Here is a 27116-nt window from a genome sequence, read left to right as displayed (position 1 = left end):
AACTTCACATCTTTGTTTTCCTGTAGTGTGAAAACATATATCAAATGATGATGTTAATGTAAAGAACACTCCTACAGTTCCTGTGTATCACTATAGTCTAAAGAGTAGAGCATCAGCTCTATCGAAGGAACCTGAGGTCTACACCATAGATAGTCTTGTAATTATAAATAAAATTTAATTTACTGAAGGATTTACTGAGAGCATCCGTTGCCCTATAACAAAGCTGACAGTGGTAGCATCAATCCCTTACTACAATAACACGAAAATTATTATATGCGAATTACTATTTCCATTTAGGTGTAAAGGCCCTACTTGTAACTTTCCATAAACGAGGCCAATTCAGAAGAAAGTGGTAAGAATAATAGCAAATTAGTAGTGATAAACAGCAAAATGTCTGTCTTTCAGTGAGAATAAAGGAAGGAGGGTGGAAAGAAATGAGTAAACTCTTGTTATTCACATTGGAGAAACTTCTCCCTGGCAAACTGCTAAAATGATCTCTGGCCTGAATTATGTAAATAATTCACTACCAGCGATTGATGAAAATACTAGATGGTTAGAAAAATAAGTTCAGCTTTATAATCATTGAAAAATACTTTGGATTTTCCTAAACCTAAAATTATTTCTACTCTTATAAAGGTCACTTTAAAAATCACAATCCACTTGGAGGGTACTAGAAGAATTGGGGGGACCAAATCATGTCTGAATTTATATGTCTAACCACTATGCTGATATAAAATATTATTAAATGTCAACTGTAATTGAAAAATAAAAAAAATAACATACTTTCTAATTACCTATGAGGCAGTATTCTGAATTATCCAACTTTTACCAAATTTACCATATCAAAATACCAATCAAAGGAAACAGTGACCACCATTCACTGAACCCCTTGCCAGGGTCTCTATCCTGGTCCACTGGACTGTATCTATTCCTGGGCCAGTACTGAAATACTTTACTGTAGAGACACACTTGAGAATGTAGCATTTTAGGAAAAAACATTCACTATTTCGTATACATAACACAGATGCTACGAAGAACGCTAACCTCGAAATGAAGTATGAACTAGGTCTCGATGAGTCCAAGGCTCGGCCACAGCTTTCTCCATTATAAAATGGGACTATCATCATATGCAAATAGGCTTTATTCTAGGCGTTACAAGATGCGCAGACCTGGCAATCTGCCCACGCTTTAAAAAATTACTCATGTTGTTGATGCAATGACTTAGGGGGCACACAACCACATTCTAAGAAGAACAAAGAGAACTAGCAAACTAATGGACATTTTTTGAAGTTAAAATGACACATAGTTTCCACTGATTTAGCAAGGGAACTCCTTTGGAGCACACGAGATAAAATTTGGATGGGGAAAACTCATTATAGTTAAGGGATTCAACAAGCTGGAAACCTTATTCTGCCAATTTTTTCAGCCCATTTTCAGAAAATGTTTCAGATATTTTTCTATGTTTTCTTTGCAACAACAGTCATGTTATGCCACAATTCTTGAGCTACAAGTACACCCCCTTTCTCCCACAGGCATTCTTCTTTCTTCTCTCTCACCTTCAATCTCAGGTGGGCCTTCATCTTCTTTCTCTTGATCAGGTGTAATTTCGTGACTCTCAGTTGGCAGCTCCTTTCGCTCAGGTTTTTCATCACTGGGTTCCTGGGCCTACGGGTGTATATGTGTGGGTGCAAAAGAAAAAGTTTTCTTATTAATGCATGCCAGTGATAAAAATATACAGAATACACAGATAGGTAGATGATAGATAGATAGATTAATAAGTATATAGACATTTAGGAAAACATGATTCTAGATCATTGTCCTTAACGGATCTAGTCTTCCCAGAGTGTGGCTAGTCCAAGAGGAGTAGCGCACAAGGCCTTCGGAAGCTATTTTAAACTCCGATGGGATGCATGTACGCAGTCTGTTGTTAATAGCAATGAGAAAGAAGTCATAGGGGGTATTTCCACTGGCAAGACCACAATGTAATCCTCCAGGATGAAAGTTCCTTACGAAAGTTTCTTTCCTAAGGACTCCCCCAGGATCAAAGTTTCCTTCCATTACTGAACACGGAAACTCCTCTCACTGTACCTAATTTCGTTGAAAAGGACTTTCAGAAAAATAAAATTTCTGGTAAGAGGAACATGAAATAGTAAAGCACTCACGACCACAGGTCCAACTGGCTCGGAAGGCTCTTGCTCTTCTGGTATTGTTTTCCACAGGGATGTCCATCTCACACGCTTCTTCATATTTCACACTGAAAGGAGAACATTGTGATTTGGATAATGTATTTAAAGGGATAGTTATATATGACCACTTCCACAGCCAAAAATGATTTGTAATTAAAAAAAAAAGAAAGAAAATACTTGCAAAAATGGTCTCAAGTTATGTATAACTATACATACTTTCCAATTACACTCATTAGGGCTGTTTCCAAAGCCATTTATGTCATGTCCTAGTTGGCAGAGAAATCGACTCAAGGTACACAGCAAGGCAGAAGACTTTTGTGATGAACTTTGATTTTACAACTGGAGTCCCCATAATGAACACGTTTACAAAAATGACACTAGAAATTAAAAACCTGAGTGACTAATGTTTTTGTCACACTCCCGATGACAAGTCCTATTTCGTCCCCGACATAACGTTTTCTGGGCAAATAAAGGCTGTCTTTCTGCACTCGGACTACAGGCACAGGTGACTAGCTGCCATGCAGACTATGGGCCCACTTCACCGCTGGCACTCCGTTTGGTGCACGTAAACACTCGGGAACAATGGTATGGTCCTACCGCGTTCGAGTTTTTAGGCCCTGCCATTACTGCCCACCCCGCCCTGAGCCCAAGGCCCATCCGTGGGCTCCTGACCGCTTCTGTGCTCTCTGGGAAGTTCCAGGTGCCCCTAGGACCCAGAAACCTGAGATAATGTCCCCAATTCTCTCCCCATCTTCACCTGAACCCTCCACTCTGCGGCCCACCATCCTCCCTTGTCCTGGTCCCGCCAGGCCTACGACGGCCTTGGCGGCCGAGACCCTGACAGGAGAAAGTCAATGACCTCGAGGACTTTCCTCCTCGGAGGCCACAGGAAGCAGCCCTGACCCGACTGAAGCCCGCCGGCTCTCCCCTCACTCTCTTCACGCTTAGACTCGGGGCAGGACGGATCTGTGGACCTACCAGCTGAGTCTCCGCCAACCAGAACGAACCAAGCAGGAAGGAATACGACCGCCTCTGGCCCCTCTGTGCTGGCAGCAGGCGCACAGCAAGGCGCATGCTCAGCAACAGTCAAGGGCTGCAATGGGCGTGCGCAACAATGGGCGTGCGCAGCAATGGGCTTGCGCAGCAATGGGCATTCTCGCTGACTTCGGTGCCTGGGGTGAGGATTCAGGTTTTCCCGCCAAGGCCCTAGAGCATTGAAACCAAGATGTCTACCGTAGACGAAAGAGGGGCCTTGAAGTTCCATTTTCCTCCCCCAACCCACCTATCAATCTTTCCTATGCTTCCAGAAAGTTCGTGAACATACAACTCTAGATTACCTTTAGTGGAGAATGTGTACATATAAAGGCTTTTAATACCTCTTTTTACACGAGCTTTGATTAATTGCTTCTTTCTCTCATTCTGGGTTTTGTGTCATGAGTACAAGGCATTTGCTCATGTAATTTAAACTGGTTCACCTCTATTTCCTTTATTTCTTTTTTTGCTTGCCTTTTTGTACATTTCAATACAAGACTGCTGCCTGAATTCTCTGAATCCACCTCTGGTCATTCAGTCAGTGCATGTTTCAGAGCTTCCCTTAGATAATGATCTAAGGCTCAATCTAGGCTCAATCCACTCTCGCATTGGGTACGACAGTGGTGACTGTGCTCATCATGTACTTTAATTCTCCAATATCAGCCAAGCAACTTGACAAGCAAAGATGACAGTACTGTCTAACACTGTCATGGAGAGCCTTGCCTGGACAGAGCCTCTAGGGTGTCTTGGAGGAGGAACGCCAGGGGAGTTGTTAATTTAGATTTTGATATCTCGGGTAAAGCAGGTCTTTCAGAGTTGGGGCAGGATGTGAGTCGTGATATCATGATTCAGGCTTGTGGACACCATAAGGCAAAGTTATTAAGACAGAGTATTCAAAGAGTATCGAGGTCAAAAAATGTCATTTGACACTTTTTAATGAAGACTCGACGTGTCTCTTCAGTAGCTGCTGTAATAAAGGATGAAGTTATTTGCAGCTCTTATCTTTTTAGGCAGGAGACTCCTATAGTAGTAAATTTATGTTGATGAAGGCAGTGGAATATAAACTCTTGTTAATGTAGACAGTAGCAGTGTGCACATACCTGTTTCAATAATTTTACATAATTTGTGTGGGATATGGCATATGTAAGGGAAAGACAAGAAGAAGACCCAAATCAGAAAGTTGCTTTTTAAAAGGAATTTAAGATATACTGTTGCAAAGACTACTATGTATCGCATCCATTATGCTTCTTTTAAGGAAATTCCTTGAGTGGGATATTGTAGGTTTCTCAAATCATTCTCTCTCTCCTCTCTCTCTCTCTTTCTCTCTCTCTCTCTCTCTCTCTCTCTCTCTCTCTCTCTCATTCTCTTTCTCTCCCTTCCTCCCTCCAATCTTTCTCTCTCATTCTCTGTCTCTCTTTCTCCGTATCTGTCTTTCCCTGTCTCTCTGTCTCTCCCTTTCCCCATCCCTCCCTCCATTTTTACTTTTTCTGTCCCTCCCATCTTCTCTAAAAGGCAGCTTGAGTGTGAATTGTTAATCTTTAATAAAAAAATTTAAGAATTTGAACAGTCATAATTCTGCTCTTTTATTTAGCTTGCGTTTTATGGTTTTTATCTTTCTCACCAAGACAGTATTATTACCAAATTTTACTTACGCTTTCTCTTAACACCCGTTTGTCAGGTACTACATTCAAAAATGCTCAAGGAACGGGAGATAGTGATTTGTAGGTTTAGAGTTTCTGTGAGAACCTAACCTCCTAACAGTCAAGTTCAGGCCATCGGATGACAGGACAACTGTGCGTCGTGAGGACCTGATCTTTGATCATTCCTGAACTGTTCCCCTCCACTTCAGAGGGCAGACTTCAGTCTCATGCCAATCTTTAGCTTTCTCCCACCATTCCTGTGGGAAATAACCACTGGCCCGCTTGATAAAGGACCATAATTGGATTTGGATGGAAGCAAGTTGTGAAGTAGCTCTGGTGATGCACAGAAAGCAGCAAAGCTATGAAAGGCACTATCGAGACAAGAAGAATTGCTTGATACCTGAATCCAGGAGCTCTGTCTGGGCTTCTGAGAAATGAGTTAGGAATGGGACTGCCAGCAGCTCCTCTACCTGTGGGAGCACTGCAATCAAGCACATTGACCAAAGCCTCCTTTCCCTCAAGCAGAAGAAATCTGAAGACATTTTTAAAATTTTATTTCATTATTAGTTTAAAGTATACAGTACATTGTTTAGACATTCATATAGTGCCTAAACGACACCCCTGTTCACTCTTTCTCTCCTCTATCTCTACAATTCGACATTATTTCCACAGATTTTGAGCAGCTGCCATTTTCTGGAGGCCCATAAACAGTTGGCTCTCAGCTCAGACTGCTTGGTGGTTGAGGTCAAATTCTTTCTTACTTATCATGTGAAATGCACCTCTCACACCTGCCCCATAAGATGGGAACGCAGTGGGAGATGGGGTCCTTTTGCTACAGTACTGCAAAGCATGACATATGGCTGAGCCCCAGCCCAGGCTCAGTTTCCTCAGGCTGCAAAGGAAATAAGAGGCATAGGAACCTGCTCACCCTTTTGCCTGTGAGTTCTTTTCTGGATCAAGAGACAGAGGTCATGTGCAATGCAGACACCGTTATCTGAACTTTCATGTGAAGCTTTGCAGATGGAGCTGACCATTGATCAGTAATTAGAAATAATTTGGTAGTCGTAGTGGCCCTTGTCACAGATGACATTTTTCTCTGAAAATACTGAATTTCCAAGGATGAGGACCGTATGGGGATTCTCACGTGTATCTGTTCCATGTACTTCCATAGCAACATTTGTTAGTTATTGTGGATGTTCTGTGAAAAGACTTTCTTGTTCAGAAAGCAGTGGTTTGTATTCATAAGACGTCAGATTAATTTTGTAGGCCAGGAACTCTGTTTTGAAAGAATGAGAAAACATGAAAAAAGAAATACTAGCCTGAGCAACACATAAAATATGAAAATATACTCCATACATGTACGTGCACGTATGTATTGATATGTCTTTTGAATTCTGTGCAAAATGTGTATTTCTCACACATACTAATAAAACGACTGAACGTTGCTACTTTAGAGGGTATCAGTCAAATGCCTAGAAACCATTTCTTCAGCTGTGTACGAGGAAATGGATTACACGTGCTCAGCAGTGTTTCACCCACGTCAGGAGCATTCTTCACAGTTCTTGAACTATCTCTCAATGTTTTTTTACCTTGGTTCGGTTTTTCCGTGGGCTCTTGACCCTCAGCAACCTCCATTGTGGAATCTTTAAGTTATGAGAAGAGTGATGTGAATAGCGGTGGGCCTTTGTTCATCACCATTATTTTAAGGCCCAGATCGCTTTCCTGCTGTGACTTTCTACAGCTACAACTGTGAGGCTTCTTCCTGTCTCTGACTCTGCACTGGTCTGATGTTCCCTTGACTGTTCTCTTTTTTCCCACTTTACTGTGGAGCCTTTCATATGGTTGCTATTGTGTATTTAAATAGCATCCAGTGACAGTGCCAACAGTGGTGCTCATGGTTGACCGTATTACGCATATTCCATATATTTTCAAGCATGGTTATGTCTTCTTAATGACTTTCCCTTAAGGGACATGGAGAAGTTCAATGCGATTAAATATCATGTTCAACATCAGATTTTACTCGGCAATCATCCCAACGAATTTCTAATCAAACCAATAGTTGTTACACTTGAGCAGTTACATCAACACAAACTCGTATTAGAAGCTAGGACCTTTGGAATGTAATTAAGCAATAGAGTGGAACCCTCAGGAATTCGAGATCAGTGCCCTTCCAAAGGGACCCCAGGTAGCACTCCCAATCCCTTTCAACTGTTTGAGGAAGATATGATAACTTTCTGCAACGCAGAGGAAGGTGCTCACCAGAACTCGACCATGCTCCACCCTGATCTTGGTCTTTCATTCTACAGGCCTGTGAGAAATAAACTTTAGTTGTTTATGAGCCACCCAGTCTATGGAACTTGGTGTGTGTTTTTGTGTGTCTAAATCATGGAATTTTTTATATTTCACCTTTTAAAATCCACAAAGTAACAAATTTCACTTTCCGGAAAGTCATCTTATTAGAAATACATGAAGTGCACTTAATACAAGGAAATCAATGTCTTGGTACCACGAGTGAGATGGACACGTTCTCATTGTTCCCTCCGATGAAAGTTTTGTTCAATTTCCCTTTAAACTTAGACTGAGATGATCTCAGTTGAAGGAGGTCTGAGTGAACTTTTCACAAAAAGTGCAGTGAAGAAGCTGACCTTATCATCTGGGCCCTCCCAAGCAACTGCACATTAGAAAAAATAATTTCATCCCCAAAGCGCCCTGTCTTTGCTGCTTGCTTGGCATCTGCAGTTCTTTTTGCAGGTAGGGAGAGTCCTACAGCAGCAATACACAGGTGCAAAGCCCCCTGTCACTTGCAATCTCAGCCACTGCCCCCCAAAAATTCTATTTTCATATTAGAGAGACCCGACATGAAAAAGCGAATCTAAGTGCATATGCCTTTTGGTCAATCGGAGGTTCTGCTCCCACATATGAGACTGCCGGCTCCTCTGAGCCTTGTATTTATTAACATGGTGAAACGTGCGGACCACCAAGCTACTTGAGCTGCTTCCACAGCAACTTTTCAGTTGACAGTTTCCTTTAACAATTGCTCACAGGAAATATGTAGTGCCTTTTGAGCAGTGTCTTGTCAGGAGAGACGGCAGGCTGTGATACTAGACTTCCTACAATCTCTCTCCGATAGAGGAGTAGTATTCAGTTTGATCTGAGTTACAAAATAAGGATAAAAGAACCGCTATCCACTGGAACTTCCAACCCCTTTGTTCTTATTCATTCGAGCCTCCTTTTCAGTCCTCGGGGAAAAGAATGTAAGCAGGCTCCCAAACAGAGTGGTAAACCTGACCCAGTCATTTGCAAATACCTCATTAGTTTGACAATCAGAAGCCAGAAGCTCTGAACCTCCTGCCTTGCTGAGCTGACCCTCCTCCCCTCTTATGGAGTGATAGAGGTTAAATTTCTAACCTAGAAACACTCATTTCCACTAAAAATATGTGGTTACACCTTGTCCTAAAAAGGCACCATGCGGCACTTTGTGGGTCTTTAAGACAGAACCATTTCATTGTAATGCTGTGCGGGAGTGGCAGATAGGTATCACCCATCAAAACCTCTAGCATCAGACCACACAAAACCCAGAACATTCACCCCAGCAGGACTTTGGAAAGGTTTCCTGAGAGGTGAATCCAGTTTCCGGCCAACGACCAACTCACAGGACCTTCCACAGTGCAGGAGCTCTGCCATTGACCAGATGCACTAGTGTCAGAGCTCACACACCTCAGGGAGGAAAGGAGATGCTTGTCTCATTCGTGCTATTCATCATCCAGAAAAGTTCCTGGCTGGCTCAGAGGACCTGAGAGACCAACGCTGGATGCCAGGACCAAGTGTGAAACAGGGACAGGTGGAGAAGCTGGCTTCTCTTCCAGGAAGCTCCAGGAAGCAGCTGAGGAGCGATACAAGAGTAGACATGTGACAAGCAGGGTGAAGAGTAGGGGAAGAGCACAGAGGCAATGAGGGCTCTGATCTGGGGACTTACTTCTTGGTCAGAAGTGACCCTGTTCTACTACCACAGCTCACTTCCATGTCTGTTGCATATTTCAGGTGAATGAGTCACATGATTCACACATGATATGTAATGGGAGCTGTGGAAAGTGAGACAGACAGCAGCAACTCTGCTCACTGGTGGATGACGGAGCGTTGCCACACCTGATTCGTTACGTCCTCTTCACCAACATCATAGGGCACAAAAGTGTCGTAAGAAAACTGGTGCCGGACCTGGAAGTGCTCTATGAAGTTGCATCTGCAGCTCCCTAGGGCATCAAGGCACATATTCGACAAAGCACAGATCTGGTATGTGTGCAATGGGATAACTTGCAGTGTTCCTCAAGTCCTTCTTGATCAAAGTTCTTCTCAGGAGACGAGGGGAAAGGAAAGGTGTTACGGTTTGGGACACGCGTCGGCTGAACGGAGGCACCCTCTGTGGGGGCTTCACACATTCCGTGATGTAATTCTGGCATTTGAAACAGGTAGCTTTTTGGATCAGGATCTTGGATCGGAACAAATTTTTACATCAGCCATGGCACGAAGTCTCTGTGCTCTCAAACTGCCACCCGAGCTCCACAGCTTGGTTGCCAGGTGCCAGAGGGCTAGGACACACCCCACCGACAGGCTTTTTCGGCTTCAGAATTTCTGCAGGCCTGCAGAGCAAAAGGCATGTCCAAAGAGCACCTGTGCCCACCTCTCTTGCACCTCCGTGCACATGGGACACATGCACCAGCCCAGAGGGTCGGGCTCCGCCGGAGGCCTGCCATCTGCACACCACCCTCTCGGTCCTGCTGTTGCGCCACCATCTGGCTGTCCTATGGTACTTGGTTAAAACCGCCCCGATTGACTAACAGAGGAATTGGTACCAAGAACTGGGGGTGCTGCTGGAAAACATAGCCAACAACGTGGAAGCGACTTTGAAACTGGGTAATGGGTAGAGGTTGGAAGAATTTTGAGGTGCCCGTAGACATAAGGAAGCTGAGGACAGTTATGGTGAGGTCCCCATAAGAAGAGAGGAGAGCCGTCGAGAAAGCTTCCATATTCCTAGAGAATACCTAAATAACCGTGTAGAGGATGTTGGTAGAAATATGGATGGTAAAGGGCATTCTGATGAGCTCTCTGAGGTAAATGAGAAACTGTCATGGGACAGTGTCAAAGAGGTGATCCTTGTTATAAAGTAACAAAAAAGTTGACTACGTCGTGTATGAGGACTACTGTTTTGTAGAAGGTATAACTTGCAAGTGAGGGAAATTGGATACTTAGCTGAGCAAATTAGTAAGGAAAGTGTTGAAGATGGCTTTGTTCGTCCTGACTGCTTATAGTAAACTGCGGGAAGAGAAAAATGAAGTGAAAATAGAAATGTTGAAGAGAGAAGACCGGAACTTAAAGATTTAGAAAATACTCAGCCTGTCCATGTTGCAAAAAAATTGAGACAACTTTGCAATGAGCCCCAGGGGTGTGGTCCGTGACTTTTACATAAGGAGATAACATGGAGTTGAACCATGGACTGAACCATCTCATCACAAGCCAGGAATGGAGATAGCATAATACTACTAGAAACAGGGCCAGCCGGGGCCAAAATACATAGAGAAAGTGGGACAAAATGAAGACCGTTGGACTTCTTTGACACAAGAGGGACAGACAATGGACCTCTTTGGTTGTGAACAGGTACTGTTCTTCAGGACATGGAAAGAAGGACCCCGAGGGCAAATCAGAGATCATCAGGGCTCCCAAGAATCCCGACCACCCAGGCCCAGAGTGCTAGGGCACAGGATCAGTGCTGCCTCCACCTCAAATTCAAAGGACAGGACCAAAACCCTGCAGAGCTGTGGCAGTGAGTCTGACCTCACAACCCTGGGTGCACAGCTTCTGCTATGACAGACAACTGCAGTTTGGGTGAGAGAGCTGCTGTTTGGGCAGGACCCTGGCAGAGAGCCTCGGGGTGGCTGGGGCCACAGTAGAGAGCCACAGCAAGGGCAGTGCCCCTCCAAAACGTGGGGTGATCTCAGTGCCCTAGGGTGTTTGGATGTCAGGACCCTATTCTCAGTGTGTCTCTAATCAGAGCATCTTGCCTAAGAGAATCATTCTCAAGCCTTAAGGTCTCATAGAACTTGTCTTACTTCGGATTGGACTTGGTGGGAGCCATCATGCCCTCCTTCTTACCTATTCGTTCTTTGTGCATTCAAATGTCTATCTCACGCTGGCCCAAGTTTCTCTTTTAAAAACACGTGACCTGTTTGTTTTCAGAATCTCACAGCTCATGAGAAATTGTGCCTCGAGATGAATTTTTCCTCGAATCTCGTCTATATCTGATTTAGAAGATATCGGACTTTAGACTTTAGAGTTAATGCTGGAATGATTTCTGACCTTGGCGAATGTTGAGAGAAAAATGAATGTATTTTGCATGTGAGCACACGAATTTGGGGTGCCTGGGAACAGAATTACTGAGCTGAATATCTTTTTTCCCTTCAAATTTCTTAGATTGAAACATAAACCCCAATGTGACAATATAGAAAGCTGAGGCCTTTGACAGATAATTAGGTCATCTGAGTGGAGCCCTTATGAATAAGACCAGTGTCCTTATAAAAGGGACCTCAGAGAGCTTTCTCACTGGCTTTCTGCCGTGTGAATATACGACAAAAATTCTGCCGCCCAGAACCCGACCATGGTGGCACCCTGAGCTCCAGCTCCAGCCATCAGAACTGTGGAAAATAAATGTTTGTTGTTTGTAAGTCACCCAGTCAATGGTATGTCCTTATAACAGCCCGAATGAAGACAAGTGATATTTATAGATGTGACATTGAATAAAATTCTATTTGTATGATTAATATTGATACATTGCCAGTAAGTGAAAGTACAAATGTATAGTTATCATAGATAGAGTAATATTTGACAATAATTAGTACTGATTGGTTATACTGTTAATATTGTGTCCAGAAAAGAGAAAAACTTTCAAATAATTAGTAGGGAACATGATTGAGATTTAAGTAAACTATTAAGAGAGCATATGTGAGTTCAGAAATGTGTTAAAGGGCTGCATATTCTTTGTTTTACTGAGCTTTATCGAGGCATGACTGAGAAATGAAAATTTAATGTATATCCATGTGTAGATATCTTTTGGTTGTATGATGTGATGATTTTTAGGGTAGACTGCACAATGATTTTATATATATATATATATGTATACATATGTATATGTATATGTATACGTATATGTATACGCATATGTATATATATATACATATAGTGAAATGATTACCATCTATATTTGCTAACATGTGTGCAATAGTGTAAGTAGAATACTATATATTAGTAAAATATGAGAACAACAAACTTCTTTATATAGGGACCAGAAGTTAAAATGTTAGACTTTGTGGAATAATGACAGTCTCCATGGCATAGAGTTCTGGGTTTTTTTGTTTTGTTTTTTTTTAAGTAATTCCTTAAAATGTAATCAAAGTTTCTTAGCTCCAAGGTATACAAAACACATCATGGGCTAGAGTTCTCCTGCAAGCCATCGTTTGCTAGTCCCGGGATTATATATGAATTCACATATTTAAATAATATTTTTCTACGGGCAGTCATAATACTAGCAATGGAGGGTTCTATTTCCTTATGGGATGTAGAAAGTCACAGGAGAAAGTCATTTTCACCCTACAAATGAGAAAAAGTGCAATCGTCTACCATATCATTGATTTTTAAAAGAGCTTCATTTATTTAGACACATTTTGTAGGTTCACTGCAAAATTCAGAAGAACATATACAATTTTCCTATATGCCCCCTGCCTCTACAAATGCAGAGTCTCCTTCATTATCAACAGCCCCCACCAGGGTGGCGCACTTGTCATATTTGATGAACCTATTTGATAATCTAAACCATGAGAGAGCTGAGGTAATAGGGCAGCCATGCAAACTGATAACAAAGAGCCCCTCTAGACTCTTGAAAATGGAAACTGTTTCACTTCAGCTACAACCTGTGAGGAAGTTTGACAGTCCTAAGAGTGGGTAAGAAGAGAACCAGTGAAATTGTAACAAATTCATTAGTTTAAATACAAGCTAATGGAGAGTTCAGATCCCTGGAGGTCTCAGATGCAAAAAGAATCCAGGATCACTTGCCAGGTCTTTTTTGCAGACCTCTACTTGGCATTTCTGCGTGAGATTAGGAAAAGTCCAGGAGACCCGATAGAGCCCTCTCAGTAGCATACAGACAAGAATCCCTGCCTAGCTCTTGACACTTTCTCATATCAGAAGGGTAGTTATCAGCCACTGTAGGAGAAATAGGAAATCCGCTCATCATGGATCCCTAATGGAGGTGTGGTGATGGTGGGGGAGGAAGAAAAGAAAACAAAAGATGTTTGTGTCTGGAGGAGAAGCAAAATACCCACTTTGGCCCTGGAACCTGCACTGATATAAGAAGTTCAATATTCTGGGGAGGGGTGGAAATCTTACTCCTACCCAAGATCCCCCACTGATACTACGAAGGATTTGGCCAACACAAAGTGGGTGCAGAGGTGCCGGTGAAACACCCCTCCCCGAGGGTTCGACATGAAGGACCTGCCTAAGTCTGAGGGTGGAACGGGAAAACTGAGAAACCCTTCTGCCTCCACCAAGAGCATCAGCAGTCAACCGCTTGGGTTTTGCCCACTCTGGCCCAGGTGAGCATGTCATTCTGAAAGACGAATGACGAGTAGGATCATGTAGAGCACCTCCAGCACTCCAGATCCTAGTAGCACAAGACAGCACAGCCCACTGCTGAAGGAATCGGAACTCTGTGGCCTACTGAAAATAACTATAGAAACAATAGAACTGAAGCCCAGCTCAACTACTGACGAGATTGACACAAACACCAACGCCAGAGCCCTGCCAGAAGAGGAGAAGAATAAAAGACACATTACATACAGAGGAACAAACTTAAGAAGGACAGCAGAGCGGCCAGCTCACCAGACTCTGTGCAACCCAGAATTCTCTAATCAATGCTAGTATTTTCAAAAGTAAGCAAACCACAAGCCAAAACAATTTATTCCCAGCTGATCTCCTCTACGTCATCTGCTAAATGAAGTTCTTCAGGCAGAAATAATTATATCAGAAGGAAATTTGGATCTACACAAAGGGTTGAGTAGTGCTGGACATGATAATGCTGTGGGTGAATATAAAGACTTACCCTCGCTTTAACAGTAGACACCCTGCAATGCTAGGACTTTAATCTCTAAATCTCTTTAGAAGATATTTAACAGTTTAAAGCAAAAATAGTAACAGCAGAGTACGAGATTTGTCACGCATATACAATTTGAATGTAAAACACAATAGTACAAAAAATGGGAGAATGGAGGAAAAGGTATTGCACTGTATACGTAGTGGTGTAATTTTATTTGAAGGCATACTGTGAGTTAAACATATATTGTTACCTCGTGGAGCTACCTCTAAAAATGGTAAACACAGATAGACAACCAAGAAGCCAACAGTGGACGTGAAATGGTATGATACAAAATGGTCACCTGACCCAAAAGAAGGGAAGATGTAGGAAAAACTGAATAAAAAACGGATGTGATGAGTAGAAAAATATAGCAAGATGGTAGATTTAAAGGTGAACTCTTTCCATGCTAAATGTTATTTTCTTACATGTGTTGATAAAAAGTCAGAATTTGTTGGATTGGTTAGAAAAAGCAAAATTCATGTTACATACTGATCACAAACACTCACTTTCAATAGAAATAAATTAATAAACTAACCTAGAAGAGTGAGAAAAGGTAAATAAACCCAGGAATTCAATAGAAAAGCAGTGAACCCTGAATCTGTTTCTTTAAAACAGCAATCAAGGTAATACACCTCAGGAGACTGAAGTGTGTGTGTGTGTGTGTGTGTGTGTGTGTGTGTGTGTGTGTGTGTGTGTGTGTGTGAGCAAAATGAATAATTCCAGAGGTTATATCAATACACAATCTTCAGATATTCAAAAGTATGATAGAGAACGTTATGGAAAATATTAGCCCCCTTATTTATTTCTTAGATAAAATGGGACAATTCCCGGAGTGACACTGGCTAGATAGCTCACTCAAGAACAAATGCATAACCTGAATGGCCTTATAGCGATATAGGAATTGGGTTCACTAAAAACAACATAGAAATAAAACAAAACAAAAGGTTTTCCTTGAATAAAATTCAAGGGCCTTGTGGCTTCACTGGTGTGATAATTAATTTTATATTCCGCTTGTCTGGAAATGCCCAGGTTGCTAGCTTGTAGAACATTATTTCTGAGTGTGTCTGTGGGCGTCTCCAGAGGAGATTAGCATTTGAAGCAGTGGACTAAAGGAGATTACCCTCACCACCGTGAGTGGCCACCATCCAATCCCTTGGAGTCCTAAATACTGTGGAACAAAATGTAGCCTAGGAGAGAATGTGCTCTCTCTGTTTGAGATGAGACATCTTTCTTCTGCTCTTGGACATCAGCGCTGCTGATTCTCAGGCTTTTGGACTGTGACAGGGATTGATCCGTTGGTCCCCGGATTCCCAGGACTTCATACTTGGACTGAATCACACCAGTGGCGTTCCTTGTTCTCCGGCTAGCAGACAGCAAATCGTGGGACTTCTCAGGCTCCATAATCACATGTGCAAATTCTTATACAGATATCCTATTATATGTACCTATGTGCATCCTATCCTGTCCGTTTCTCTGGAGAACCTTGGCTAATGCACATCTTGGTACTGAGAGTGCTTGTAGGGGAAACACGTTTTAAGAATGAGTTTTCAGGATTTGGTCTTGTGTTTCTGGAATTGGCTGTCTAATCTGATTAGATTTAAAGACATTAATGAAGACGATTGCAGTAGAAAGGGAGGCCTGATCGTCCATATCCTCTTCATAGAGACATGGAAAGTGTCTGCATTGGATACTCCTACTCAACCTCGTATAAGAAGCAAAGACCTAAGTGACTCTGTATATAATAGTTTTGAACATTTTTGTTAAACTAAAGAAAAACCGACATTCGTTGCTTTCTTCTAATGTCCCCGGACAAAGTGGTAAAAGAAAAGAATGAGTTGTGGGATCTGAATTCCCAACATGAGAGCAACAATATGACCTGAGATCTTCTACATGTGCCCCAAAGGAGAGCCTAATCTCATGTGTCCACAGGGCCGAAATTGCTGAAAACCAAATGCAGATCCTCATCTTGCAACTGGCTGAATTACAATGCATGTCGAAGTCCTAGCTTTGCAGGGTGTCTACTGTTAAAGTGAGGGTAATTGGTTAGGAAAGGATGGGATCCTCTAAGTTGAGATGGGAATCTGTGGGAAAGTCCCAGATGAAGCTGAGGACACTGAGCCCCTAAAGTCTGATGAGACTTCTTTGCCTGTGGAAGATTTTCCCCATCCCACCCCAGTGGATTTGGCCTTCTCACGTCCAGTGGGAGCTTCCCCAACCACAGTAGGACAGGCCTTTCCAACTCTGTCTGTGGGGATTAACCCTGCATTGCCTTAGGAAAGGGTAATGACCTCTCCTGATGCAGCGGACATGCAACACAATGCTAACTCTTCTCAGAACTCACCCCTGTCGTTCTTCTTTGCTTCTAGACCTATAAATAGACTCTAGTCCCAGCAGGTCTCTAAAGGTGAGTTACAAAGAGTGACCCATGAGGAGGCATGCTACACTCCTGTGAACGGAAAAGGGGCTACAGGGCAGACGTGATAAGCGTAAGAGGCTATGTGGCAAGCCTGACAAGCTCAGTGACCAAAAGTAACCACACAGGATGGTCTCATCGTAAATTCTTAACTGGGAAGATCGTGGGAGGTCGTCAAGTCCAACACCTGAAACTTCTTCAGCAAAAGGATAATCTTTACCTTAAGCGGGTGCCATCCATTGGTCTTGTGTATCTAGGATAACGTATCTGTGAAATGTCAGAGAAATTTTCTTTTACGGACCCCTCCCAGGAACAAGGACAGGCACCAGAGCCCAAGACCACGAAACTCCTCAGTTATCTTTTTGCCCACATACCATCTCTATTTACTTTTAATGGTAAATGTTAACCGTCCTGTACCAACCGTCGGAAAAGAAGTCTGTATGTCTCCAGTTGACTTTCTGTCCGGTCCCAGAGATTTCCCAGCATTGCTTTCTCCCGCCTCCTTCTTTGACCACCGATGAACTTCATGTACGTTTCCTTGTGCTTTCACCTCTGTTTCTAAATGAAAGAGAGAGGCGGAGGAGAAAAATCTTATAAGTGCTGGTGTTTTTTTCTTAAAAGGGCATGAATCGCATCATGAAAAACACACTCACACTCATTGACTCAGCTAAACTCTATTATCTCCCAAAGGCCTCGTCTCTACATACCATCACTTTGGGGGTTAGGGTTAGGTCTTCAACACAGAATTTTTTTTTTGCAGGGGCACACAATTCAGTTCATAGCAGAGACATAGATGTCAACAGCTTTACATCGACAGAATCAAGTATATAAACCCAGTGATCAGTGGATGTGAAAAGCCCAGTTGCCCTCCTTCACTCTCACAATGCGTCCCCTTCCCTTGCTTTCCTCTTGCTTCTTGGTCATCTCACCCACTGTTTTGTTTGTTTTTGTTTTCCTGCTGGGTCCCTTCTGTGTTTTCCTTTGCACTTCAACTGCTTTTCTTCTTATGTGTCTGTCTGCCCCAACAGTGTGATATTCCGCATGGCAAACACCAAATGTCTGGTCTTTTCAGTTCCAGCATCCTAGATAATCCATAAACATGGCAGGAAACAATGCATGTCTATGGAATCAATTAATTCTTTGTAGTGACCCTAACAGGAAAAATATCTCTTCCATTTAGAAATCTGTATTACAGATGCCGTATTTGTAGCCACAATACATATGGCCAGTTGTTCAGTGCCAGACACACTGCACAGGAGCCTTGGTGCCCTGGCAACTCTGCACGGGCCCACTTAGGCCATGTAGGCAGGGCTAGACTGCAAGCAGACCTGAATCTTGGCGGATCACCTGGGGATTCCTCTTGGAGCAAGGGGAGATAAGCGGCCTGTTGAGGAGTTGCCACCAGGCAGTTTCTTACCTCCCTCCGTACATAGCTGGAGGCTGACTCGAGGTCATTACTCATCCATCCCTGGTTTCAGTTGTGGACAAGATGTCCGTCCTACCCCACGGGAGAATACAACTGTGGTCTACAAAACTGCTCAGTGCCTTGAGGTACCGTTTGGGGCTCTTTACCGGCAGAAAGAGCCACCACCTTGATGTCTGTTTCAGTGAACACCTCTATTCACTGTCAAACTGTGGGACCAGAGACAGAGGCAAGTGACAGCAAGCTAATCTTGTTTTTGCCATGTCTGTAAGTAATAAACTGTTTGAATCCATTTGGGCTCATTGTCTCCTTACTGCAAGAATCTATGGAAGTGTAACAAGCCAACCTAACAACTGCAGTAGGGAACCTGGTGGCCCTGTAGGCCCCTGCAGTGGTACACAAAGACTGCCTGACTGCTTGACACACAGACTCTGGTGTTGAGTTGTATGTTGTTGCATGAGCACAATATTTCCTTATGTTCTTTGGCATCACACACAGCAAGGAGCAGTTTTCAGCCCATACCATGACTCAGGGTAGCCCTGTCTGATCTCAGTTATTTACAAACCAAGAGCAGAATGGATGCCATGCCGCACACTAGCTACAGTGCCATTTAATCATTATATTTTTCAAATAAAATACATTTCTGAACTCAAATTCATTTAGAAAGGTAGCCTTATATCCCTACTTGAAATTTAATATTAATTATCATTTGCTAGAGACGTTATTTCTAAAGGTAAAATGAAATAAAAATACTCGAAAGTTTAAATGAAAAATGGAATATGAACCAAATCCATCTGCGATGTGATTCCTATTTCATGGGTTATTTATTCTTCATAGCAATCGTTTGGTGCAAATATCGTAATTTCTCTTCTGAAATGAAAAACAGAACCAAAGCATGTAAATACTTTCCCACCATCACAGTCAGGATGTGTCACAGCCAGGATGGAAATCCTTGCCTATTTCATGCCACAGCATATAAAATGACAGAGTAGGTGGGACCCAAGTAATTTTGCCTCAGCGGTCGCCCTGGTCCCTTTCCCTTTTCTACTACCTAGGCCCTAGTTTTTTTCATCGAGTTCCACAACCCAGGATCCTCTAACATAGTTTTTGGAAAAATGGGATAACCTCTTATCTTTTCATCTGAACAGAGATTTTCAGTCTTCGTGGGTGGAGGCATGTTTTTAAAGCTGATTAAGTAAAAATAATAATAATTGCTGCTTATGAGCTTGTGCCACCCCCTAAGTAAGGCAGATTCTGAATAGAGTCCTTAGTTACACAAATGGTTTTTGGGGAGTAAAGATGCGAATGAGGACTCAGAGATGTAACTTGTTATTATGTATAACACTAGGGGTCTAAGACAAATCAAACAGCTGGAGGGACATCTGAGTGAGATCTGTTGACTGTCAAATGAACGGAGGACGTTATAGAGAAAAAAAGAAATTTATGGCTGCTTGCTCATCCCTCCTAAAAAACCTTGAACGGAAGTCAGAAGTGTTTGAGATCTGCTTTTGGTTTACAAGAATACCCTATGTCAAGAATTTTGATATAAAAAGATCATCTCTTCTCACTGTGCATTATGGCCAACTGATGCGATGAGTATGAATGATAAAAACTGCCCATCATGTGTATGCGACAGGATGTATGTGACACAATGCAGTGTCGCAAAAATGTTATGGAACATCGTTTACATTAGTTTGAAAAAAGATGTGGGCTGATAGGTAAATTGTAGGTTACCAAAATACCCCAAACTGGTCTTTCAACCACTGTTTTCATATCTTTGCAAATTATACTTTAGATACATTTTTATAGTAATGGGAGCCTTTTAAATATAAGTTGTTTTGTCCCCTGCATTCTTGATATTTCAGTAGTCAAATCAATCGAAACTTTGTAGATGGGCTTTAAATTTTCTTGAGTACCCCTTTCTTTAGCACTCTGAAAATACAGGAAAAAAAACCCTTTGAAGTAATAATGTCATTATATGCCTTTAAAGTTTCCCATGCTTTCAGGTTGAAATAATTTATTCGTCTGCTCTCTGTAAATAAGATGCAGAATTGGTTACTGTCAAATACCAGTACTTCAATATGGTCAGGTTTTTTGGTTATATGCAAAAATAGTAATTGAGAAAAACAGTGCTGCGAAGCAATATTTTACTTTGGATCACATTTCCTATCCATAAATTTATCTTCCAAATTATGTTCACTAGAGCAAATGCTTGATTTTGTTTGCATTCCTCGAGGAAGTATTTTCTTGAAGATAAACCAATCCAGATGATATCTAAATATTAGGAAGAATTCAATCAATGATTTTAAAATTTCCTTAGATAATTCATAAAATTAATAATTCAAATGCAGATAAATAGGTGTTGTCAGTATATTACAGTGATCGTATTGTATCTTCCAAACAAAAAATTTAAGCTAATTCCTCTTACTTTTTTCTTTTTACCACAATAACAAACCCTTGGTATTTCACTGACACTGAAATATATTTTTAGAATAAAATTTTGTTCTGCAAGACAAAGAAAAATCAGTTATATTTGGGATCACAGGCCCTATGTCTCACACTCCATACACGCATCTCATTCAGAAGGAAGCAGTGAAAGTAACAGCAAGTTATTAGTGCTAAACGGCCAAATTTCTGTCTTACAGTGAGCATAAATGGACTGTGTTGTCAGTCGTATTGTGAAAACTCTTTCACGGCAAATTGATAAAATAATGCATGTCCTGAATTATGTAAATAATTCACAACCAGTGTTTAATAAAAATGCTACAAAGTTAAAAAATATAATTTCTGTTTCATAATAAATTTAAGACATTTTGGAGGACCCAAATTAGAAAGTAGCTGTTTGCAAGTAAGTTAAGACACAGTGTTGCACAGACTACTAGGTGTCCCTCATCCATTAGGTTTCTGTTAAGGAAGTACCTTGAGGTGGATACTGGAAGTGTCTCAATTTCTCCGTCTCTGTCTCTGTCTTTCTCTTCTCTGTCTGTCTCTGTCTCTGTCTCACCACTTCCCCTCTCCTCTCTCCACTCTCCCTCCCACTGTCCCTGAAAAGCAGTTCGAATAGGAACTGTGGTTCTTCAAAAACAGGTTTTCAAGCCCTCGTTTTAAAATGAATTAAATCTCTTAATATGAATTCTCATCAATCCATTTTACAGGCAGAAGATGTAAAAGTAAATACATAAGTTTCAATATAGCAATGGACATTAAGACTCACAAATAAAAAGGTTCTCTTAAAACAATAATGACATATTTTACCTCTCAGCTTAGCAACCCTTAAAAAAATTATCAGTACTTTCGGGATACAATGACGCAGGCACTGGCCTATGTTTCTGTTTAAAGGAATTTGGCAATATGTGTCAGCCTGTAGGAATCCCTGCAAGGCAAATTATCTAAAATGTGGGCATAGATTTATTCACTCACTTTTTTAACAAATAACTAATTTTAATAAAATTAACAATGGTTCTAGGACAGATGTAGAGCCAATAACCAAAGAAAAAATTCAAGTGCTTTTCTGTTCTAAATAGAGCCTATTTATTACGTCACAAAATTCAGGTGGGTTTCAGGTATGCTATCATATGGTATGGAATGTATGTATATATTTCCTGTGCTTTTGTTCATGTGTCTATTCCTGCAACTCGTCTTAACCTATTAATTGTCAGTTAATTTCTCACTTTTTCCATTAAGGAGGAAGAATACCTTTTGAGACCCTCTCCTCTTTACAAAATGAATAATTGTGACTGCTACTGATATACTTTTCAGGACATTATGGAACCTACTGCTTACCTAATAACAAATTGAAAAAAACTATTTTCATCCTGGAAACATTTCAGGGTATCAGATAACAACAACAACAAAGAATGTAATGAAGGCGATTTTCCTATTTCTTAAAAAAAAAAAAAAAGTTTGTCCTAGCTCTACTTTTCATAATCGCAAAACAACGTAGGAGCGGTAGAAGGTATATGAGCTGGAGTATAGGGAAAGTTGAATTTCAAGGAAATAGATGAATTACCCACTGTCAACCCTTAAAACTTCAAAATTCCCTCTAGATACTGTACTGTCACAAGGATGTAAAAATGAAGGGGATTGCAAAACATGTTGAAAGTGGCTGGGTCAAGGATGATTACTCTTTCTTTCTGTTGTCTTTTCTCTGTCTTCCCAAATGACAAAAATCAGAAGAATTTCCTTTCATAGCCTGAGGGAAAAATAATGGAGTGACTCTATGACAGATCTCAGGGGGTTTTGTAAACTCCCAGCCCCACAGGACAGGAGCCAGTAAGCAGCTGGCCCTCACCATGGGGACAACAAGGTAAGGATGCTGGAGGACAAAAGGAGTGGATTTCAAACACTGAAAATACAATGTTAAGCAAAATGAATGAGTAAAATAAAATAGAAAATTTAAAAAAACCGAGCAAAAATTATAGCTCCTGTCCTAAGGAAGGTTACAGCCTGCTGTGTGCCTTTGAGATAGGAGTCAGGGGTTATTCCTGCCTGCTAGCTCAGTTATGAAATATAGCATTTTCACTCTTTGACACTACTCATACTTTTAGGGGGAAAAGTGCGTAAAAACCTCAAGTGTTTCGAAATGATTTTTAGAAAGGCTATCTCATGCAAACATGTTGAGTTTAATAACACTTTTTGAATTCACAATGCGATATGAATCTCCTACTGTTTACAACGCGCCTGTATGGATGAGAAAATCACTGAAATAATTGATCACAAATCATTAGTAATGGTCATCCCTGGGTGAGGCGAATATGGTTTCGAGTACTGTATTATATTTTCTCGGTCCTCCAAATTTTCTCTGGGAAGTTTTGAGTGACTGAAGAATATACTGATAAAAGCCTAAAACTACTAGCTGAAAACCCATGACAAGAACATTCGAAAAAGCAGAAATAGAAGATGCGAAGGACCCAAGGCACAATGTTTTCAGCAGGGACTTTACTTTGGAGTCAGTCACCCCATGGTTACTCTAACTCAGGGAGCTACACAAGAAATAAGCTGGGTGTCCCTTTAGAAAGGACTCCTCCAGTGTTTTTCAAACACGAAGGGCGGGGCAAGAGGCTCTTTCATGACTCAACACTGCTGTCTAGAGTCCAAAGAAACTGAGCTCCACCATTTGGAGAAGTAACTCCCTCTCATTCCCTAGTTGTCCTAAACTACACAGCAGATGGTGTCTCAGGCACCAAAAGTGGTGGCTCAGGAAAAACAAGGACCAGCCAAGACCCCTGCGAACTGGCCGAAGCACGCTGCTGCCTTAGACATGCCCTCTTGTAGGAGCAAAGGCACGGAAATCCCAGTGACAGGACTCGGGGGCCTGTTCAACCAGATCTATGCTCCCACTGGCGGGTTCTGGGTCTCTGTTCCGGAGCCCAGTGAGGTCAGTGCTGGTCTTGGAGCCTGCGTCTGCTAGAAGTTTCTATCCTCACCCTGCTGTAAACGCTCAGTCGAGGGACTAAACAAGTGATGACCAGGTCCTGTTGCCCAATTGCCCCAGCCGCACCTCTGTTTCAAGTATGCGACCTGTATCAATCCCCACGACATCTTCCAATGGCTCACTGCCCCCACCTGTGGATACTCGGGACCAGTGACATAATCATCTTCCTCCTCTCAGCCCTCACTCCTCGGAACATTTCCGGCCAGATCAAGACCCAAGAGCATGACTTGGTCAACCCTGGAGCTTCTCTGTCTTTAGAGATAGTCCCCTTCTACTCGAGCGAACATCTCCATACCCAAGGACATGGGACTTGGCATCAGAGAACCCCGAGCTCCTGTTCGAAGTCCCTTTCTGGCATTCCTCCATGTCATCACTGTAATCTCCGGCCCGGGTCGACCAGCCTCCTCCCTCTAAGGCCTCTGAGAAGATGGACATCAACCGACTAGCGCCTATGGTGGGAGCATGTAGGACACAGGCAGGAGGTAGGTGATGAAGGGTCAAGTAGGCAAGTCTCAGAACAAAGATGGAGAAGGGGAGGAGTCCTTCCTGTTGTAAAAACAATTGCATGACTAACCCTTCCCTCCATGAATACCTGTAATCTTTGCATTATGTTTTCTAAACAGCTTGGTGAGGGAGCACCGATCAGGCCCAACAAGTAAAGGGCAAGGCACAGGTCCGTACTACTTGGCACCTTGGGGGGCCCTGGCCCCTTGAGTCTGTTTCCATCGAGGAGAGCCCAAGGTATAGGACCAAAAACAACAACTGGACGGTTGTAACAGGCGTACCTATTGTGGAGCTATGTGACTTAGAAACCATGTACATACTCATTGTCTCACTTGGTGCTTGCAAATCACCAAGGAGAGACAGCAGTGATCTGAGGTCCATGAGTATGTCAAATGGAAACCAGGGCCTCGTCTCAGGAAGCCACCTGGGCTCCTACATCTCAACCGAGGGATCGAAAGTGGTCAATGTGCAGGAAGGTCTTGGCTCGCCTCTTGTCACAGTCATGCTCTGCCTGATCCCCTCTACCCGTCTTTGGCTGTCTCACACCTAGTCCTCCCCTCACTTACCACCAAACAGGGGTTAAGGAGCTTTGGAAAGACACGGATTCCCTGACAAAGCCCTTGAGTTCTGATGGTACGGGGTGGTGAACACGTAACAATGGTAGAATTCTCTTGTGGGTTGGAGCCCACTCTTTCGCCCGGCATAAATCTCTTGTGAGCTGGGAACTGCTCCTTCACCTGAGAGCATACCCCGTCGTCAAATCATGTTGGCCTGGTACCTGTGGTCCTCCTGTAAGATCTCTGCAGACTCAGACTCGCGTCTCTCCCTGCACATCCAACAATCCATCTGGACCCGGGGCCCTGCATCCCTTTTGTTGTCATCTGAAGACCCGATGGATATCTCCCCTCTGCCGGAGCCAGAACCACAAGCCCCTTTCTACTGCTCTAAGTGCCCCAGGCCCTCATTCCTCACGTGACAGAACCGCAAGGACAGCCTCATCATCATCAGATATGTGTCCTCAAGGCCTCATCGGGGCTTAGGCTCACAGATGCTTCCAGTCTATCCACGCTCGGCACTTAGACAACGCAAAGCTCTTTTACCTTCTCACAGCTTCCTGGACGTCTAAAGTCCTAAACCAAGAAATGCCTTTGAAAGAGCCATTTTGTCTAAGTCTCGAGGTCCTTCCAATGCCCACGTCTCCAGCACCTGCCATCACTCCAAACCGAGTACCTGGTATATACTGTCCTCATCACAGAACTGCTGTCCACTCCCCTCGCAGAACTCCTTTTCATTCTTATGCCCCCTTTGCCAAAACGCCCTACACCCTCTGCCAGGACATCCCTGTGTTCTGACTCAAGTCAACTGGACTTGCCTCTGATACCACCTATTGAGGCCTTTTACATGGAAGATATCGTGTGGCCCAACCCAGAACTCCGTGGGTCACAGAGGTAAGAATGGGCGTGGGATGGGACGGTGGATGGGGGTCTTCCTGCAAGCCCACTGCTGCTGGATACCCTCATTCTTCCTTCCTCAACTTAAAGCTTCTCCTGCGAGGCTCATCCTAAGTCTCCATGACACTGTCTTCCATTCAGCAGTCCTCGGGATCCCTAGGGATTTCTGGTACCTGCTTCCTGTGGTTTTCTCTCTCGTTAGGGGGGACAGTCAAGTAACCTACCCTGGAAGCACACAGCCCTCTGCTTCTCCTACCCTGTCTCTTGATTATTTTCAGTCTCAGCTTCTTGAAAGTGTAGGCTCCACTAGCATTCTCTTTTGGCTAAAAATATGTAGAATATTGCCTGACACCTAGTAAATGATCCATGAAAGCGAAATGCCGTTTGTCTTGCTCAACACATGCCAAATGACTGGACTGAAGTAAGGCCTTTGTGTTTTAAAACGGAGAAGCCCTGCTTTACTGACCTACTCCCCTGGGACTGGGCGACTAGACTGGCAAGATGTGGAGCCCCCTCTCTCTCTGATGGGATCACGAGTTCAGAATCGAAAAAAACAAACATACCTGTTTCAAGTCACTTCTGTCTGCAGGACACTCGTAGATTTTTGTTGCAATACCGCTCTGAGGACCACCAGAAAGCACACTGACAGAATGTAGAATTTATTTTCCTTTCAGAAGAACTGCATGGTCACATTCTGGGTATAATTCATGGGATTCTGTGGGGGGAGGGGGGAAGGGGGAGGGAGAGGAATATTCAATCCTTCTTGTCTCCTGAAATGAAAAGGCATTATGTCCAAATTACGACTCTTAATAACTCAATAATGTTCTGGTTCTCATGCAGGAGGCACGAAACTGCTGAGCACGTTCACCAAACTGGGGATACCACACAACAAGGACTGGCCCCTGGAGCCCTACGCCAGGGTACCCAGCACCATCCCACATGGGGCCCCATCTTTCCAAACCTCCTACTGTGGACACGACTCTGCTTCCAACTCTCCCTGGATAGCAGGACTCGCTTCCATTTCCCCCACCTGGATCATCTGCAAGGCAGTCCTATGGCAGGGCCACCCAAACTGACTTGACATGTTCTCTGGAGTCCTCCCCCACGCCCCGTTCCAAATATGCTCCTCTTGATAAACTCGGATCTGCTGCTCAGATCTGACAAAGAACAAACCAAAATGGTTGAACAAATCTGAATTCTAAGTTAGTTGCCTCTAACACGGATATTTATTTGGTATCCACGACGAGGTAACCCTTCAGAAAACTCCTTCAAGGGAAACTACTACTCAGTGTTATAGAGCAGTGAAACATTTATCGGCATTTAGCTCAAATTCATAACGGCTTACACGAAGAACACAACGGTGAACCACCACATTCCAATTCCACATGCTCTTTGCACACTTTCTTTAGCCTCAGATTCTTGAAAGGATCTCAGATTAGCAGCCGTGCATTCGAGCAGACCTAGCGCTGCTTCTTGGAAGCAGTCTGGAAAATGGCACAAAAGCACATGGACCTCACCAAGGCATTCACACTGCAGACAATTTATATCTCGTAGACCATAGTGTTGGGAGGAAAGACAGAGATCCAGGTTGTGAAGGTGACAACATGCATCACAGGAGACATAATATAGTAGCTAAGGACCCCTGAGACGTAGTTTCCCTGGCCTTAGAATGCCCCGGAGCGATCCAATTCCAGGCAGGAAAGATGAAGATCTCTCTGGGATCAGATCTAAGCTCATGCTGATAGGATTTTTGGTCATAAACTCGTCGAGTTACTCCTCCAACTACTGCTTACTGTTTGGTCCCCAAAAGAAATCCATGCCCAGGATCTGGCAAGACCAGCGTCCGTGTTGAAGC

The 27116-nt window shown here is 42.9% G+C and overlaps 1 protein-coding gene and 1 pseudogene across 1 annotated transcript in view; both read right to left on the bottom strand.

Moving 5' to 3' along the window:
- The window catches only part of LOC105311203 (putative G antigen family E member 3), a 32916-nt gene extending 7061 nt beyond the window's left edge, over positions 1–25855 (bottom strand). The window contains exons 1-4 of the mRNA XM_023526981.1: positions 25825–25855; positions 16871–17007; positions 2163–2254; positions 1557–1665 (exon numbers count right to left, since the gene is read on the bottom strand). Coding sequence (XP_023382749.1) covers positions 1557–1665; positions 2163–2246 — 193 coding nt within the window. The 5' untranslated portion in view covers positions 2247–2254; positions 16871–17007; positions 25825–25855. The remainder of the gene's footprint in view (positions 1–1556; positions 1666–2162; positions 2255–16870; positions 17008–25824) is intronic.
- LOC105311201 lies at positions 8749–11994 on the bottom strand (annotated as a pseudogene).
- Positions 25856–27116: the final 1261 nt, after the last annotated feature.

The sequence above is a fragment of the Pteropus vampyrus genome, unplaced genomic scaffold, assembly GCF_000151845.1.
Source record: "Pteropus vampyrus isolate Shadow unplaced genomic scaffold, Pvam_2.0 Scaffold1000001848, whole genome shotgun sequence".
Lineage (NCBI taxonomy): Eukaryota > Metazoa > Chordata > Mammalia > Chiroptera > Pteropodidae > Pteropus > Pteropus vampyrus.
Note: the sequence above shows the minus strand (reverse complement) of the source record. Positions and strands in the feature narration are given on the sequence as shown.